This window comes from Orbicella franksi, chromosome 13, assembly GCF_964199315.1.
Source record: "Orbicella franksi chromosome 13, jaOrbFran1.1, whole genome shotgun sequence".
In the NCBI taxonomy this organism is placed as follows: domain Eukaryota; kingdom Metazoa; phylum Cnidaria; class Anthozoa; order Scleractinia; family Merulinidae; genus Orbicella; species Orbicella franksi.
In genome coordinates this window covers 13,375,552-13,391,020 of record NC_138157.1, presented here as the reverse complement: position 1 = coordinate 13,391,020, position 15,469 = coordinate 13,375,552, and the positions used below count along the sequence as shown (strand labels likewise).

General features: G+C 38.0%; 2 protein-coding genes across 2 annotated transcripts; one reads left to right on the top strand and one right to left on the bottom strand.

The window, feature by feature from the left end:
- Nucleotides 1-1,991: 1,991 nt before the first annotated feature.
- On the bottom strand, nucleotides 1,992-3,908 carry LOC145466801 (somatostatin receptor type 2-like). Its single transcript, XM_081450510.1, has one exon. The coding sequence runs from the start codon at nucleotides 3,746-3,748 to the stop codon at nucleotides 2,588-2,590; it is 1,161 nt and encodes a 386-aa protein (XP_081306636.1). The 5' UTR covers nucleotides 3,749-3,908; the 3' UTR covers nucleotides 1,992-2,587.
- Nucleotides 3,909-8,505: 4,597 nt separating this feature from the next.
- On the top strand, nucleotides 8,506-15,222 carry LOC145466805 (transmembrane protein 198-like). Its single transcript, XM_081450515.1, has 4 exons — nucleotides 8,506-9,615; nucleotides 9,719-9,962; nucleotides 11,803-12,375; nucleotides 14,136-15,222. Exons 1-4 carry the CDS (start codon nucleotides 9,613-9,615, stop codon nucleotides 14,309-14,311), a joined length of 996 nt encoding a protein of 331 aa, XP_081306641.1. The 5' UTR covers nucleotides 8,506-9,612; the 3' UTR covers nucleotides 14,312-15,222.
- The last annotated feature ends 247 nt before the right edge of the window (nucleotides 15,223-15,469 follow it).

The following is a 15,469-nucleotide window of genomic DNA, read 5'->3' as shown; positions in this document are numbered from 1 at the left end:
ATTTGATTTGGGTTCTGATTGGTTCACAGGGTTTGTTTTTTCTGCCTTTTTTGTGATTGGCCAAAGTGATTACTTGAGTTTTTAGCCTTACGCGGAATATTTCTCGTATCCCTGTTTATGGCGTGGATCGGCGAAAGCTTGGATTTTAAAAGATTTTAAAATTAATTTAACATTAGTTTTAGGCTTCATTTGAACTTTTGTCAGTTTTGTTATTTAAAAATGCTACTGAAGGGCAATATCCAACGAGTTTTGTTTTGGTTTTGTTTTCAGGACACTCAATAAGGGATCTTTGCTGACGTCCTAGCTTACATTTTGCAGCGAAGGCGTCTTGGTAGATAGGAATGAACTCCAAACAGTTAAAGAGCTTGTTAAACTTAGTAATTGGTAATATTTGCAGCTCTTACGGTGACAAGTTGTAAGAGATATTACCTTTCATGAATAGCAAATTTTGGGTATATATTCGTTATCCTATAGCCCATATATTGGTTGCGTTATTCGGAGTTTTTAAACCCGCGTCGCACAAAAAAGTATCTAATATATCGGACCCAACTTTCTTGGGACTGTTATAATCGTGCCATGACTTTTCAATTTTCAGAGCCGATATTTTTGTAGCTTGATCACGAACTGTATCGCTTATGTTAATGTGGAACATTTTGTAAGTAAGTATTCGCCTATTGAGAACGGTTGATAGGGAAGGGGTTAAATTTAAGGAATTAGCAAATCGGTTTGCAAGGCAGATGTAGGGGTCACCATTCAGTAGCTGCATCAGAAAATGTTAAGTGTTCGTGTTTCCAAACACTTTTAGGGCCGGGAGAATGTCCTCAAAGATAAACATACGTACACTCTTTTCTATAAGAATATTGTTTTTTTGGTCGAGGTTGAATATTCATATTTTTCTGCCGATTTCAGGCTGAATATTCTTATTTGTGAGCCGATTTTAGGCTGAAAATATTCTTGTGAATATTCTACGATTATAGTGTATGACATCTTTGTTTTCGAATGTATTTAGTGACGTCTGAATTTTGAAGACAGCCTGCGGGTATTAAAGCCTGATATGGCACACATAACTTCTTGAAGAGATGTTACTGGCATAGAACATACGGCTAGTGCTGAGTGTCTGGCTTTTTGGCTAGTTTTCCCGTCTGGAGATCAGAAAGGACAAAATTTATACGGTTTAAACTGAACGGATAATTGTATTGTATTTACAATGTTTCAACACACAGAATTATATTCTTTTCAAAATCCCAGCCGCGGGTTTGTTCTTAAAATATTGTTAAAATTTCGCAAATTTCAGCCTCGATATTCTTGTAAAATATGTTCTCAGTATAAGTATACGTTGAGGGACGACAGAGGGAACCAATGTTCAAGGAACGCCTTGAGTATAACTTCCTGTCTTCAATGTTATAAAGGACAAGCTGTCGGCACATGTACATTTATTGAAAAGAATAGTGTTAATAATAGAACTGCAGACTAAAATACCTTGTTTGTGTGACACCAAAATTACTGACATTGAAAGAAACTGTCAAAAAAAACTTACTAAAGAGGTCGACAATTAAAAGGTAGTTTGAATAATTTACAGGAAAACTGTTGATATTATATCAGCGACGAAATAGCCGTCCTTTGGTAAGTAATATATGTCTTGATAAATTTTTTCTTGGTAAGATAGTAGAAACACTTCGCGAACGTATCCAGTTGATAATTGCACAATACTAATGGTACCGAACAACAACAGGATCTGCTAAATCAATTAAAACTGAAGCTTGACTGTTAAACTTAAACGATTGAATTCTGAATCACATCTAAATATATATATTTTACTCGCCTTATTTACATTTATATTAGTTGTTATTTTACCGGGGAAGCATAATATATTGAATTCTGAATCAGATCGAAATATATGTTCTAGTTGCCTTATTTACATTTATATTAGTTGTTATTTTTACTCTGGTGAGCATAATATATTGAATTCTCAATCAGATCTAAATATATATTCTAGTTGCTTTACTTACATTTATATTACTAGTTGTTATTTTGCCCTGTGTGAACATAATATAGGTAGGTTGGTGGACACCATAGTTTAATATGTATCAGGGATCAAAAGGGGTCATATTAAAATTTATTATATGGAGAAGAGTGTTTTACTGGGAACTAAACCACTCGTAGATTCCATACGCCACTTCATCCGGGACCCGAGTGGCGTATTTTCCGTATGTCACCTTTGTGAGTGTCGTATCGTTCAATGACGTCACGATTCCCGCCTTTTGCTTTTGTTGAATTGGTTTCTCCATATAATAAAAAGAACATTACACGTTGGCTCGAAGATATGAATTTTATGTTCTCGTGGCGAGAACATAAAATTCATATCTTCTCGCCATTGTGTAATATCCTCTATATACATAAGGACTAAAAACAGACAATGCTGAAATAATTACAGAAAAAAAAAAACGCCAAAAGATATATTTCAATAAAGTTTGTATAAGCTGAATGAGTTGAAGAACTGTTAACAGTTGCAAATCTCATAACATTTTTCCTTCAGCCTTCGGCCATTTCACCAAAGCCCAGCAATATTTGTTAAAATAAGTTAGTACTATACATTACTTTCCAAGACGACATTCCCAAAAGGCCCATCACCGGTTAAACCTCTCCGATGTTCATTTTGTCCTATGTCTACGAAATTGTCTTCCATGAAAACTTGTTCATTGAGCTCTGCTTGTTCACGTCCGCGTCTCCGTCTTGGGGCCAGACCTCCTACGAAAGCTTTTTCTCGGCCATGATTGTTTTTCTTACTACAACTTTTCCCACAACAGAAATGTAAGATATAGGAGACATACCGAGCATATCCTTCTCGGAACTGCCGAAACACCGCGCCATAAATAATGGGATTGACGCAGCTATGAAAATATGTTGGTATGTCTAAATATGCTGGTTTGTCTAACAAAGATATGGCTGCTCGCTTCTGATCCACTGAGCCAAAATCCAGGAGAAAATACGTCACTTGGTTTGGTAACATACAGAGTAAAAACACAACCAGTATGATAATTATTGTTCTCTTGACCGCCTTTTCTTCCTTTGCACGTTTGTTGTTTTGAACATTGGTTCCTAACTGCCTTGAGTTGCAGTTAGACTCAGAAACGTAAATAGCAATTCTTATGTACGATACACTGATCACTACCAAAGGGAAGACATACTGAAACACAAACAGAAATACTGTGTACAATTTGGGGTACGCCTTTGAAGACCATTCTTCGTGGCAGGATTGAGTAGAAGAAACGTTTGTGACGACGATTTGAGGAATAACAAGTACAACTGACAAGCACCATATGCCAACCAGCCACATGATCAACTTATGTTTCTTAATCTGCGGTTTAAATGGATTCCGAATCGCGTAACAGCGTTGTATAGCCATCGATGTAACCGTGGCTATGCTCACAGAGTAAGTAGCTGTTATCATGGGAAATCCAAATTTACAGACAAACGTCGATCCATATTGCTGTACAAAGGAGATGTAGACGCTCAGTGGCGATGCGACAGTGATAAAAGCAATATCCGATAAAGTCAAATTTGTGATGAAAATGTCGTTGACAGTTTTGTTTTCCTTCTTACCAAATATAACCACGAGGACAAGCGAATTTTCTGTCAAACCCACGACGAAGATGGAAATGTAAAAGACAAGCATTGCTAGGCTGCCTTCTTGTTGTCTAACTTCGTATCCTTCCATATCTAACTCACTGGATGTTGTATCGTTCATGGTTAAGTTTGCTTTTTTTTAGATCGATCTTTCCTAATTTATATCAGCTGCAGCTCGAAGTCTGGGTTTTGTTGGTTTGCTTTCCTGTCCGCATGTTTTGACGATGTCTGGACAGATGTCTCTAATAATTTGCGCATTTATGCACGAAAACTATAGATGCTTGATTAAGCTAAAAGGCTTTATCAGCCCGTGTACAACCGGTATTAATGTCGGCAAACTAACCAATAATTATAAGCGTACGAAAAACTGGACTGGCGGACTGGAAAGTCCACGAAAATAAAACTTATTTTACAATATTAAATTTATTTTTGGTGAGAATAATTAAAATAGATCCATGTGAACACTAAATTAAAATCCCGCGTGATCTTTTAGACTCAAAGTATCGGGCTTTAAAATAATGTTGTTTCATTTTTAAGAGTGAGATATTGTTTGTGGAAGAAATTCATTTCTTCGTGCTACGCACTTACTCCAGCTATATTCATTGAATTTTGCTAGGAGCCTTTTACCAGTCCTGTAATGTCCTGTTTTTCTGCAGCTGATTTAACAAATTAATAAAGACTTTGTATTTTTTCTTCTTCTTTTTCAGACCCCGTCCCAGCCTACTCTCGGAATTATCTTCCTTGCCCTCAAGGCGCAGTGGTCTCCGAGACAGAGTGGCCTGGTGCGAGCAAGGTTTGAGAATCTAAGCTATTTCGTTGAAGACAAAAAGCATCCTCACACGTTCAGGTTGATAGTTCACTGTCATTTATGTTTGCTCTTGTGTAGGTTTAATTTGGGCTCAATACCAGTACCCTTATTTAGCTTTAGAAATCGTCTTTCAGGCCTCTAGTATTTTTGGTTCGCTTTATTAACAAATTTCTTCATTTTTACGTTGCAGAGCATTAAAGCTCCTAGCATTTTTCCATACATCCATCCATCCAGTCAGCCAGCCAGCCAGCAAAAAGTAAATCCGTGTAGTTTGATATAGATGAAAAATGATTCCCAGCAGCGAAAATAAAATGCAATAGTATAATACTTACAAAAGCGACTTTATTACCACTAAAATACGATCGGGCGTTTATTATTACTTTAATTTCATAAAAGGAGATCTAGCAAAACAAGAACGCCTGATACAATTACGAGTCGTTTGCCCGTAGTCCAGAATTTAGACTTTTTCGCATTGGTCGCATAACAAAAGAGTCTCAAAGTTCTATCCGTGATTGGATATCTGACTTCGGCTGCAGTTTCAAACACGAAGCCTGGTGTCCGCGGAGATAAATTACTTTAGCCTGTGAATATGCTCTCTAGTCGAGGATGAGGTGAAGAGAAAGCGTATGTAAGTAATCAAGATAAAGAACGAAAGATGTACATATTTTAACTGAACAAGCTGAAAGATATAATTGCTTTTGACAATGCCCTCATCCCCGGGCTGACCTGTTATGGAAAAAGGAAAAGGAAAACTTGACAAATTCCCGACAAATGCCCGGGAATAAAGGAGCTTGAAATTTACAAAGCCATAATGATCACTCTTAAAGGTACTCAGAAATTAATAACATAAACAAAACCGTTAACTCCTAGGGGGGGGGGGTTACTCTGTAAATCTTTGCCGGGTGGGGTGTACCACTGGAACACTGTAATCCTTACCCTATACTAGACCATGATCAGCTTGATTTTGCAACTCTATTCTAGGCTAGGGGACCGGTCATTATTTATCGCCTGGGGGGGGGGGGGGGGGGGTGGGCGGAGTATTTTGGGCTGAACACGGCGAAATTTAGCCGATCCCCCCTTTAAATGTTATATCACCGAAGTGATCCCCCTCAACACTGTTGACAGCTGCCGTGATCCCCCCCCCCCTCCACCATGTATCATTTATTGACAGCAAGCGAAAGGGGCTCTTTCATGAAGACCATACCCCGAAGACGTTTGCAAGCGACCAGCTTAAATATTTTCAAGAAGCCCAAGAGCGAGTGAAGGTGCTGTACGAAGAATTCCAGAAAGCCTCCAATATGCTGACGACTACTCATATGAACCTGAAGAGGAAGTTTCCCTCTCGCTTCGGAAGAGATAAGCAATCGCGAAGAAAAAAAGAAAACAAAAGAAAGGTAAAAAAAACAAAGGAGAAGAGATTACAGCAGAGGGCATATATGCTTCTAGAGAAAACTTACCTCAAGAGAGGTAACTGAAGAAGTCTTTGATTCGTTCAAAAACAACAAGAATTTTACAAGCGTCACAGCAATTAATGCAGAGTTCACCGGGAAATTAGTTAGGCGTCTCCGGAAAAAGACGTTTTTGATAAAGACTTAGCCCATGATATGGAGATGGTAGTGACCAGTCTCAAGGAAAGTGGTAAAGGGTTAAGCTCGGGCGAAGATTCTCCCGAAGAAACTGACGAAAAAGCAGTCCAAGAGTTGGATGAGGGGGCTGAGTCTGCCATGGAAGCGTAATGGGAACAGGATGGTGAAACAGTCACACACAAAAAACACGTTTTATGATATATGTATATTTTTTCTTGTCGCTGTTGTTGTTTTTAATAATTCCGCGTCGTTCGGCCGCGTTTAATGAACTTTTCTATTGACTCTTTTCCATTGACTCTATTCGATTCTCTATAAAAGAATTTGAAACATGGAACTTTGATATTTGAAATACTAAAAATTAAACAGTTTCAATCCATTGTCACTGATACTACATGCACAACAAATGATTATTTTATTATATAATTAAATAGCATATTTTCGAAAAAAGGAGGCGATCATTTGACATGGTTTTATATGTTAAATATTCATGGCGATCCCACCGCCACCAGAAATTCCATTTTTTTATTCTGGTCCCCCCCCCCCCCCCCTTTGAGCCTGTCAATTACGCCTGATCCCCCTTTCCGTTTCTCAGAAAACCATGTGATCCCCCCCAAAATCCTCCGCTCCCCCCCCCCCCAGGCGATAAATAATGACCGGTCCCTAGGCAACAAACACCCCTACCCTATCCCAGACTGCTATTGTAGCTATTTTCCATGCAGAAACTTTATCACTATCGTAGTCCAACACGCGCTAACTAAACCAAAGTTTCGAAGTTTCAAGTTTCAGTCTCGTTTCGTTTCGAAGTTTCAATTTCAATTATAGAACCCCAGGTACTGTTCGCTTTCCCGGTAAATTATACCATATTCTTTACCAAAACTGTCTGATTTCTATGCCCTACACCAGACTAAACTGCCTGAAAACCATACCTTTCACAGCGGCACATACACATTTACCGATATATGGGAGTATCCTTCCCCGTTAACTGGCTGGAACCAAGAGTGAGTTTCAAAGTTTTCTGAATGATAAATACCTGTGGCGAAAAAACAAAAACGGAGTAAAATTGATACAAAGCAATTAGTTTTGCTTTCCCTGACCCGATGATGTCTTCAAACGGCTGTGTTTTCTTAAAGTAAATACCAAAGAAGCTGAAAGTCACTTAATTTGCATATCGATATTTTTAACTCGCAATCGCTACGTACAAACACAACCCGTCACCCAAACGGTCAGCAGATACGTCATTTACTTACCGCGTGGTTGTAACAAAAGCGGTCTTGGTCGGGTTTCATTACGGAAAAAAAGACTTTTAAAAAAAGAGAATTGCTGTTGCCCCGTGAACTTCATATCAAAAGGTAAGTTTAGCGGTGGCTAAGAATGTTCAGAAACAATATTTATGGTTTACTCACTAGGCCTATTAGAAAGTGATAAATTTCACATTCAATTTACAGCATGTGTTTTCATTCGCCGTTATTTCAGAGATTCATCCTGTCAAAATGCTACAGGAAAGAAAACAGTTTCAAGAAAACATATAAAAGATTTGTCAAGGAGTTTCAGCGAACTTTCATTTCGGACATCACCAGCTACTTCACTGAGAAAACAGTTTCTTTTTTCAACAAAACAAAGACAAAGGAACAATTATTTTGACTTGTTAATCAAGAGATACGTCGAAGTTGGCAAGAAAGTTTCCTTGATTTTTGCCGCGGATTGCCAGTTTGAATTAATTTGTTTCTTTGTTGTTGTTGTTTTTTTAAGAAATATGACCCATATAGTGAGTTCAAAGTTTTGATGCGTTTTGGTTTGCCGTTCAGGGATGTCCTCGAGAGGCTCCGGGCATCTGCGCGCGTAGGATTAATTTCCGATATTAAAAAAAATACCGACCCATGTATCTCGTGACGATTTGCAGTGATAGTACCGTGTTCACCTTTATAATCAGTTTAACGTCAAATGAAGCAATGCTATGAAAAATCAGTTAAAGAAGCGGATGGAATAAGTGTTTTGTGTATGGAATGGAATCAATTGAGCAAAGTCCTCTTCGCTATAAAATTATATTGTTCCTGAACAACTTTCAAAATTACATTAGCCCGCGCGTGCAGATATATTTTTCCTTCCGTCTGCGGGTTAATCGTGTTAGCTGTAATGCGACTTCCTTAATACCTTCTTGAGTTACTTTTAAACCGCATTTTCCTGTCGAAAGAAGCGAGGGACTCTGGCATAAAAAGCAAAAGAAAACAAATTTCACCATTGCAACTAATTAACGTGTTCAATATTGCCAAAAACTGGTGGTACAATTCAGATACCGACCCTCCGTCAACAACTATTCAATTAATAAATTCAGTCCTTTCTTCAATTTATTTTTACGGCAAAATCTTTTAGAGTTATCCGTCTGGAATTTTGAACCAGATACGTAGAAATGAAGAAACCTTTTCTCCCTCTTTGTACGTCTTTTCTCGTCTTTAGCGTCTTGGGCGGAAGGGGGGGGGGGGGGTTCGGGCGGGAAATGGTGGTTGTTATGGGGGAAGGAGTCAATTCATAGAGCAGCCTGTTATTTGCAATTTCCTTTTGTGTATGCTGTCAATGAAAGCAGGTGCTTTGTGGACTCTGTTATCGTAGACTACATGAAACGACAAATTGAAGGGAGTGATTTTAAATTTTTTTCGTGGTTCATTTTCTCTTCGAGTAGGATCAGTTTTCTTGTCAGCTCATGTCAGCGGTGACTTGATCAAGATGGACTGCGATACAGTTTCCCTTTACTAAGTATTATAATATCTCATTGGATACAGTGTCCAGTCTAAAGAAAAAAAAATCTTTTTAAGATCAACTTACCAATTGTCTGAGAAAGTCACAAAGTCCGATGGCCGATCCACTTTTTTAAAACTGTAAAGATGGCGGCGCTCCCACTATAGTTATCACGAATCTACACCTAGTTTTATCATGTTTAGTTGTCATATATATTTTTCTTGCAGTTTTTAATAAAATAGAACTTTAAGGTAAAATTGTTTTTCGTTTTCTGTTTTCCGTTTTCTGTGTTATGTAATAATCTTAGTGATTGCGGTTTCAGTCCGATTAAATTAATTTGGAACAGGAGCCGGCATATGTTTGGGACAGAAAAATGCAAAATGAAAACGAAAATGAAAATGAAATCACGACATGAGAGTTGTTATAATATCACGGGTAAACGTTAGAAAAAAACTGCTCGAAAAACAATCCACACTGAAGACTGTCTAGCTGATAATCCCACCACGCTGGCTCGTACACTTTCCAAAAGTCGATTTTTTTCAAAGAATGCGTGACACGTCACGTTAATTATTCATGATATCTGCATGCATGGCCGAAATTAATTTGTAATACGCCTTCACGTCGATCGCTTCAATGGTAATGCAATATACATCGGCGCTGCGGTACCAAACGAATATACTGCCTAACTGTTGGGTCTTGCTGATTCTTGATATAGGTAGATCGAAGTACAATCTAACGACGGAAGAAAAAATACCATCTTTTTTCTGCTGAAACGATCTCTGCCCGGGCTTGATGAAGATCCAATCTGTTGTATAATTTTGTTGTACACAAAGAAGTTAAGACCGTCGCATCGGCAAAATGGTGAGTATGGCGGCTTTGATTTCTGAAGGTTCGCTGAGTACGTTCGGCCACTCTCTCGTTGTTTGCTCACTAATTACACTTCTGGATTTCTGTTGAACTGTAGATTGGGAGATCTGGACGCGTTTTCTTTTCGCCATTGCGCGCGCTGGTGTTGGCCTTCTACTGGATTTCTTCGACCGCCGCGGCTTCGAATAACACATCGGATACTACGACAAATAACCCATCAAATGAAACTTCGGATAAACCCTTTAGCTGTGAGTGGAAAGACCTCGAATTTCCCATCACTTATGGACCAGGAATTGCTTGTTCGCTTTGTATACTAATCGGTGGATTCCACGTCATTGTCGGTGAGGATAGAAACCCTTCTTGTATGTTATTCATTTGTAAATGTGTGAGGCTACAGATCTCACCAAAGATACACTGTTCACAACACGGCGTTGATCACGAAAAAGATTTTGAAAGTACATAAGCTATTCTAAACGAAACCGAAACAATCAAAGGGATTTAGGAGAACAGACGTTGTAAGTATTTGTGGTTGGGTAAAAGATCCTGTTCCAGTAGGAGGTTTATATATTTTTCAAATGATCGTCCGAGATGTTTTCCAGAAACTCGCGACTTTGATCCGATAACGATAGCCCATTTTATCACAACAGAGTAATTTTTCGAGTCCTTAACGAGCTGCCACGGGTTGTTTAGGATATCGCTTGTAAGCTGTTTAGGCCACGTTTGCTTGTTTTCACACGTTTCGGAATAGAATGTCTTAACAGGATTGCACTTTTATTATTCTGCTTTTAACAGTATTTGCATGGGCGAGTAGAACACGCTAACTTTCATTTCAGATAGCCAAATATTTATTGTGAGAGATACCACAGCGCCGTGTTTAGTACAGAGATTGAAAAAGTAAATTTTTTATTCATCCACATATTAAAATATAGCGGTGGTACATGTAGATAAAACCTAAAACGTGGAATGACTCATTTTGTCTAATTTACATTTTATTGGCTCAGATCTATTTGGTTTGCGTGGGTGTTCTCACCAAATAACAAAAGAAATCGACTTCGTCACTCCACTTCCGTCCGTCTGTTCAACGCGAAACGTTTTGGTTCCTCAAGAATATCACTTTCAACCTCTACATCGACTCTAATTCAGCTCCTGTTTATGTCTAAGCAGTCCTTCATTTCTTGTTTTTAGTTTCCAATGTTGTCTTCGGGTTTTCTTCCTACAAACAAAACACTGTCCCTAAGCAACATAAGATATAATTGTCAAGGAGATATTATTTCGGGAAGTGGTCCAATATTTCGTCTAAAAAAATTTGACAGCTTTTTGATTGTGAGTCAGAGGTTGTACTCTGTGCAGATAGTTATCGATATTTTTGATCGGTAGGGAAGATTTGCTTTACGAGGGTCAATTTGTTTCATGCTTACCAAATTTACAGTGTAGCAAGGAAATAGTGAAAGTGTGGGCGGCTAACCGAAATTCTGACGTATCCAGTAAATAAAGCGCACAGAATCACGACCATTCACGAGGCAACTACCATACACTTTGGATATTAATTAAGCCAGGGACGATTATTTTCTAGTTTCTGTTTTCTTACAAGAGCACCATCATAGAGGGAGGTGTTTTTGTTGTTGGTGTTGGGTGTGGTTATTTTCCTTTAAATGGTGGTAATCATTTGAGGGGGCAGGGAATAAATTTCCCCATCCTGAAATGACACCATGTATAATTAACTGTTATTTCATGAGCATGTGTTGGATATGAGATGATAGTAGGTGCCTTGTTGGCCATAGTGATCTCACATCCAACAAGTGCGAGTGGAATGATAATGTCTCTATCTTGCTTGTAATGCCCACCAAATATAGAAAACTAATTAAACTAAAATGAAAATACCTAAAAGAAAATTACGCACGTGGTATAATGGCTCATATACCATGATGGCTAAGCCAATGAAAACTCTTGAATTGCATTAACCAAACCCTTAACTTTTCAAACCCCTTGATAACTCGAACTACGTCATTCCTCTCCTCTCAGTCCCACACTGTATTATATTAATAGTCCCCATTTCTCAAACTACCTGATTCTTATTCCTTGGAGGTTCGAAAAATGAGGATGTCACATAGAAACAAGCAATTTCAGCAAATGAGCTTAAAAATTTAATTAAAGAATAATTGTTGTTCTTTCTGCATAAAGGTTTCAAGTACCAGAGAATAACCCTTTTTGCCACTGGATTTTCATCTGCTGCTCTTCTCACATACCTAATATGCCTAATCAGAAGTTCACTAGATATCCAGTACATCCTTCTAATCACCGCTGCAGTCGGAATCTTTGCAGGAATTCTGTGTACCACCGTCATTTTCTGTGGACTCTTCACTAGCGGCATTGTTGCTGGCTTCTCTTTAGCGATGGCTTTCCTTCTTGGTTTCTCATCCTTGTACAGTTATACAACACTTTCAATACCAGTGGCTGTGGTTATCGGAGTCCCAGTTCTCTTGGCAGGGGCTAGTGTCTGGTGGAAGCGCGTTCTTCTAATTGTTACATCGTCAATCTATGGTGGTGCACTAATGATCGCAGGATTGGACTACTTCATTGAGGACTTGCGTTTGTTAGACTATACTTGGCAAAAAGTTTTTAACAAGGACCTTAAAGGACTCAAGCCATGCTTCTTTTCGTGGATAGTTTTGGGGGTGTGGCCACTTTTGGTGCTCATTGGATTATTAGTCCAGTTCCTCAAGACAGCAAAGAAGCCCCCGAAACCTAAAAAGGGTGAGAACCATCGTAGAAATCGTTCAAGTGAAAATGATCGAAACCTCCTGTCAATGCATCTTGTATAAAGGTGCATGTAATTGTAATATTGCTATTTAATTTTAATTATTCTTTCTTTATTTACACATTCATTTTAGTAATAATAATATTGTTGCTTATTAATGCTGTTATTACCTGGCAACTAATTATGGAAATAAGAATGAAATGACATGAAATGTGACATTAATGGCGTTTTACAAACCCGAGATAAAAAGCTTGATTTAACTGGGTTTACTTTAAAAGTGAACATTAGAGTCTTGATTTTGCTATGCTGTTTTTCAGGCAGTGTAATGTGTGACAGTGTTAATTTTATAATGCATAATCAGATGCACTGATATTTTGTAAACAAGTGTGTTATTTAACTCTAGCGTGGTTGAATTATTCAGGTTTGAAATATCTGATTTACTTGACAACTGCGTTAGTTGTTGTCAGGTGACAATTAGCAATAGTTTAAATAGCCTGTTCCAGGCTCCCGGTTGTTGGGGACAAACAAAAAAAAGAGAGTGAGCGTGAGAAAAAATGAGGGAGGACTAAGGCAAGGAACGCTGAGAGCCCCTCTCACCCTTCCTCACCTCAGTCCTCCCTCGTTTTTTCTTGATCGCCCTCTTTTTTCACTCGTCTCCAACTACCAAGAGCACGGAACAGGCTATTAGTTAAAATAAACACATGTAAATGAAAAATGCTAGTAATACCTACTTGTAATATTATTTATCTCTCCCACATTCCATTAAGCAATGGTTACAAGTTAAGATCAGTGTGTGCAAAAGTACAAGAAATGAATGAAAAATAATGTCCACCCCAACCTCATTCTGCTGGTTTTGTTTATACACACTTGAGTGGAATATGGGAAAGGTCTATATATAAAGCAGTTCACAATATGTTAATTGAGATTTAAGCATTCTTGATCATGTACCATGTACATGTGATATGATGATGTTGAGTGGCTTTAGTAAAGTCCAGTTATTAATTAAATCTGTACAGGGATTTGTTACTGATACTTTATTGAGGAAATTGGAATTTTTTTTCCAAGTTCCATTCCATTTGACCTTCCTATACACCAAAACAGTCTTTTTTGTACCATTTCAAACTTAACATGTAACATGTGCAGTGCAACCAAGAATAACTGCATGCAATCCTGTGTTAGATTATCAAGCAGTGTAAGATAGTTCTTACAGAGTGACCAAGCTGAACATCCTTGTTGGATTTTATAGCTGCTCTTACTCTCAAAGCAAACAATCTCTCTTTTGCTTACTGCATTACTAAATAGTCAATGCTGATACATATAACAACTGTAACAAAAGAAAGACTTTAAGAGTGCTTGGGGCAACTAAGGTGTGTTAACGATACAGGCTTTTGAGGACTTTTTTAAGCCTGTTACACCACAGTTGCAAAATTGACAATGTAATATTTTCATTTTGCCCATGCTGAACTGTACATAACGTTAATTTTCTAGCTACATTTCTGCTGCAATTTTAAGTGTGAAAGATTTTTGTACTAAGCTGCAAGGATAGTTAGGGTGAAATAAATTTGTCGGATTTTTTCAAGCTTAATTTACAGTTTTTACTTATGAAAGAAAAAAAAAAACCCTGCCATTTGTCTCAAGCCTGCATTTGAATTGTAAATAGCAAATTGAAATTGTTTCATATTAAACAAGTGGCCAAACAACACTGGTTATATCATCCTTTCATTCATCCATTCATATTTTCTCCTTATCCATGCAGACTTTCACAACAAACGTTATTCAATGGGATCTCCATTTTACTCAGCACCTGATGACATAGAAATGACTGAACTACTGGGGGAGCAGGGGCAGGCAACTCCAACTCCCTCCCTAAATATGGACCACACCCCACAAAGGGCCCCTATGCTAGTACCAATAATGGAGGAGGAGGAATGACTCCATGCAGACGTGCTGGAAGAGTGTCAAATATTCAAGATTGCCAGAGTGATAGTCAGCTCTCAACTCTCGAACTCTTGTGTGTTTGATCCTAGGGAAATTACATGACCACTCTTACAATACCCCCAAGCAGGCTTCTAGCCAGATGCCTGCTTCTTGGAGGAATTTCTTTTTTTCAGAAAAACTGCTGCAATTAAGCACATTTAGAAAAGGTCAAATATCTGCTCTCAAGTATGTGGAATAATTGCTTTACATGCTTGAATTTGGAAAATGTTTTGGGAGCGTATTTTCTAAACGCCCCTGAGGTGGGGCCTTTAACCCCCCAAAAACTTCATATTCTGTCTAAAAGCCTGTTGTGCAGTAGAAGACTTAGGGTATAAATAGGGTTAGGAACATGTTACAGTTAGATCAAGTTCCTAACATGCTAATAGACTGATTTAGCAACAGGACGGGAACATTGGATGACGACTGTGCAGTGCGCGCGGAATAACCTGGATTCTGTTCTAACTTGACCATATTTGGGTGTTTGTACTGCGCATACCATTGTCAAGTGACGTTCCCGTTCTCTTGCTAAATGAGCCTAATGTTTTGTACAGAAAGTTTGTTTTATGTCACATAATATGTAATATGTAATGGCAAGTTGTTAAGTAAGCATACAAAAAAGATACTTGCCCTTCCCTGCAATGCGATTCATATAAGAAAACTAAAATCAAATAATTACTGTTGTTGTTTGTCCTTCGTAGTTGAAGATGACCAAAGACATCTAGTTTGTTAATAAATTTCTACGGTGTGTCCGGAGATGGCTGATTATAATTACTAAAATAATTACAAATAATTACTAAATATGAAATAGTTGGCCGACTCTGGTTTAACAAGTTACTGGCAAGTTATAATAATATTTAAAGAATAAATTAATGCAAAGGTTTCCTGGCTGTGCTAAACATTACATTTACCATTTCATGGCTTAATTTATAATAATAGGGATAAATCTGACTTTGGAAGCTGTCTCAATAGCTTGTCAATACTTGTTCACTCAAAGCTCAGAATAATGTTAATATCAAAGCCTGCTTGAATATGTTAGACTGTTATTTTTGGATATGACAAAGAGATGCCATTTAATTTCATCGGGCATAAATGTATCTATTTTCCAAAGTTAAA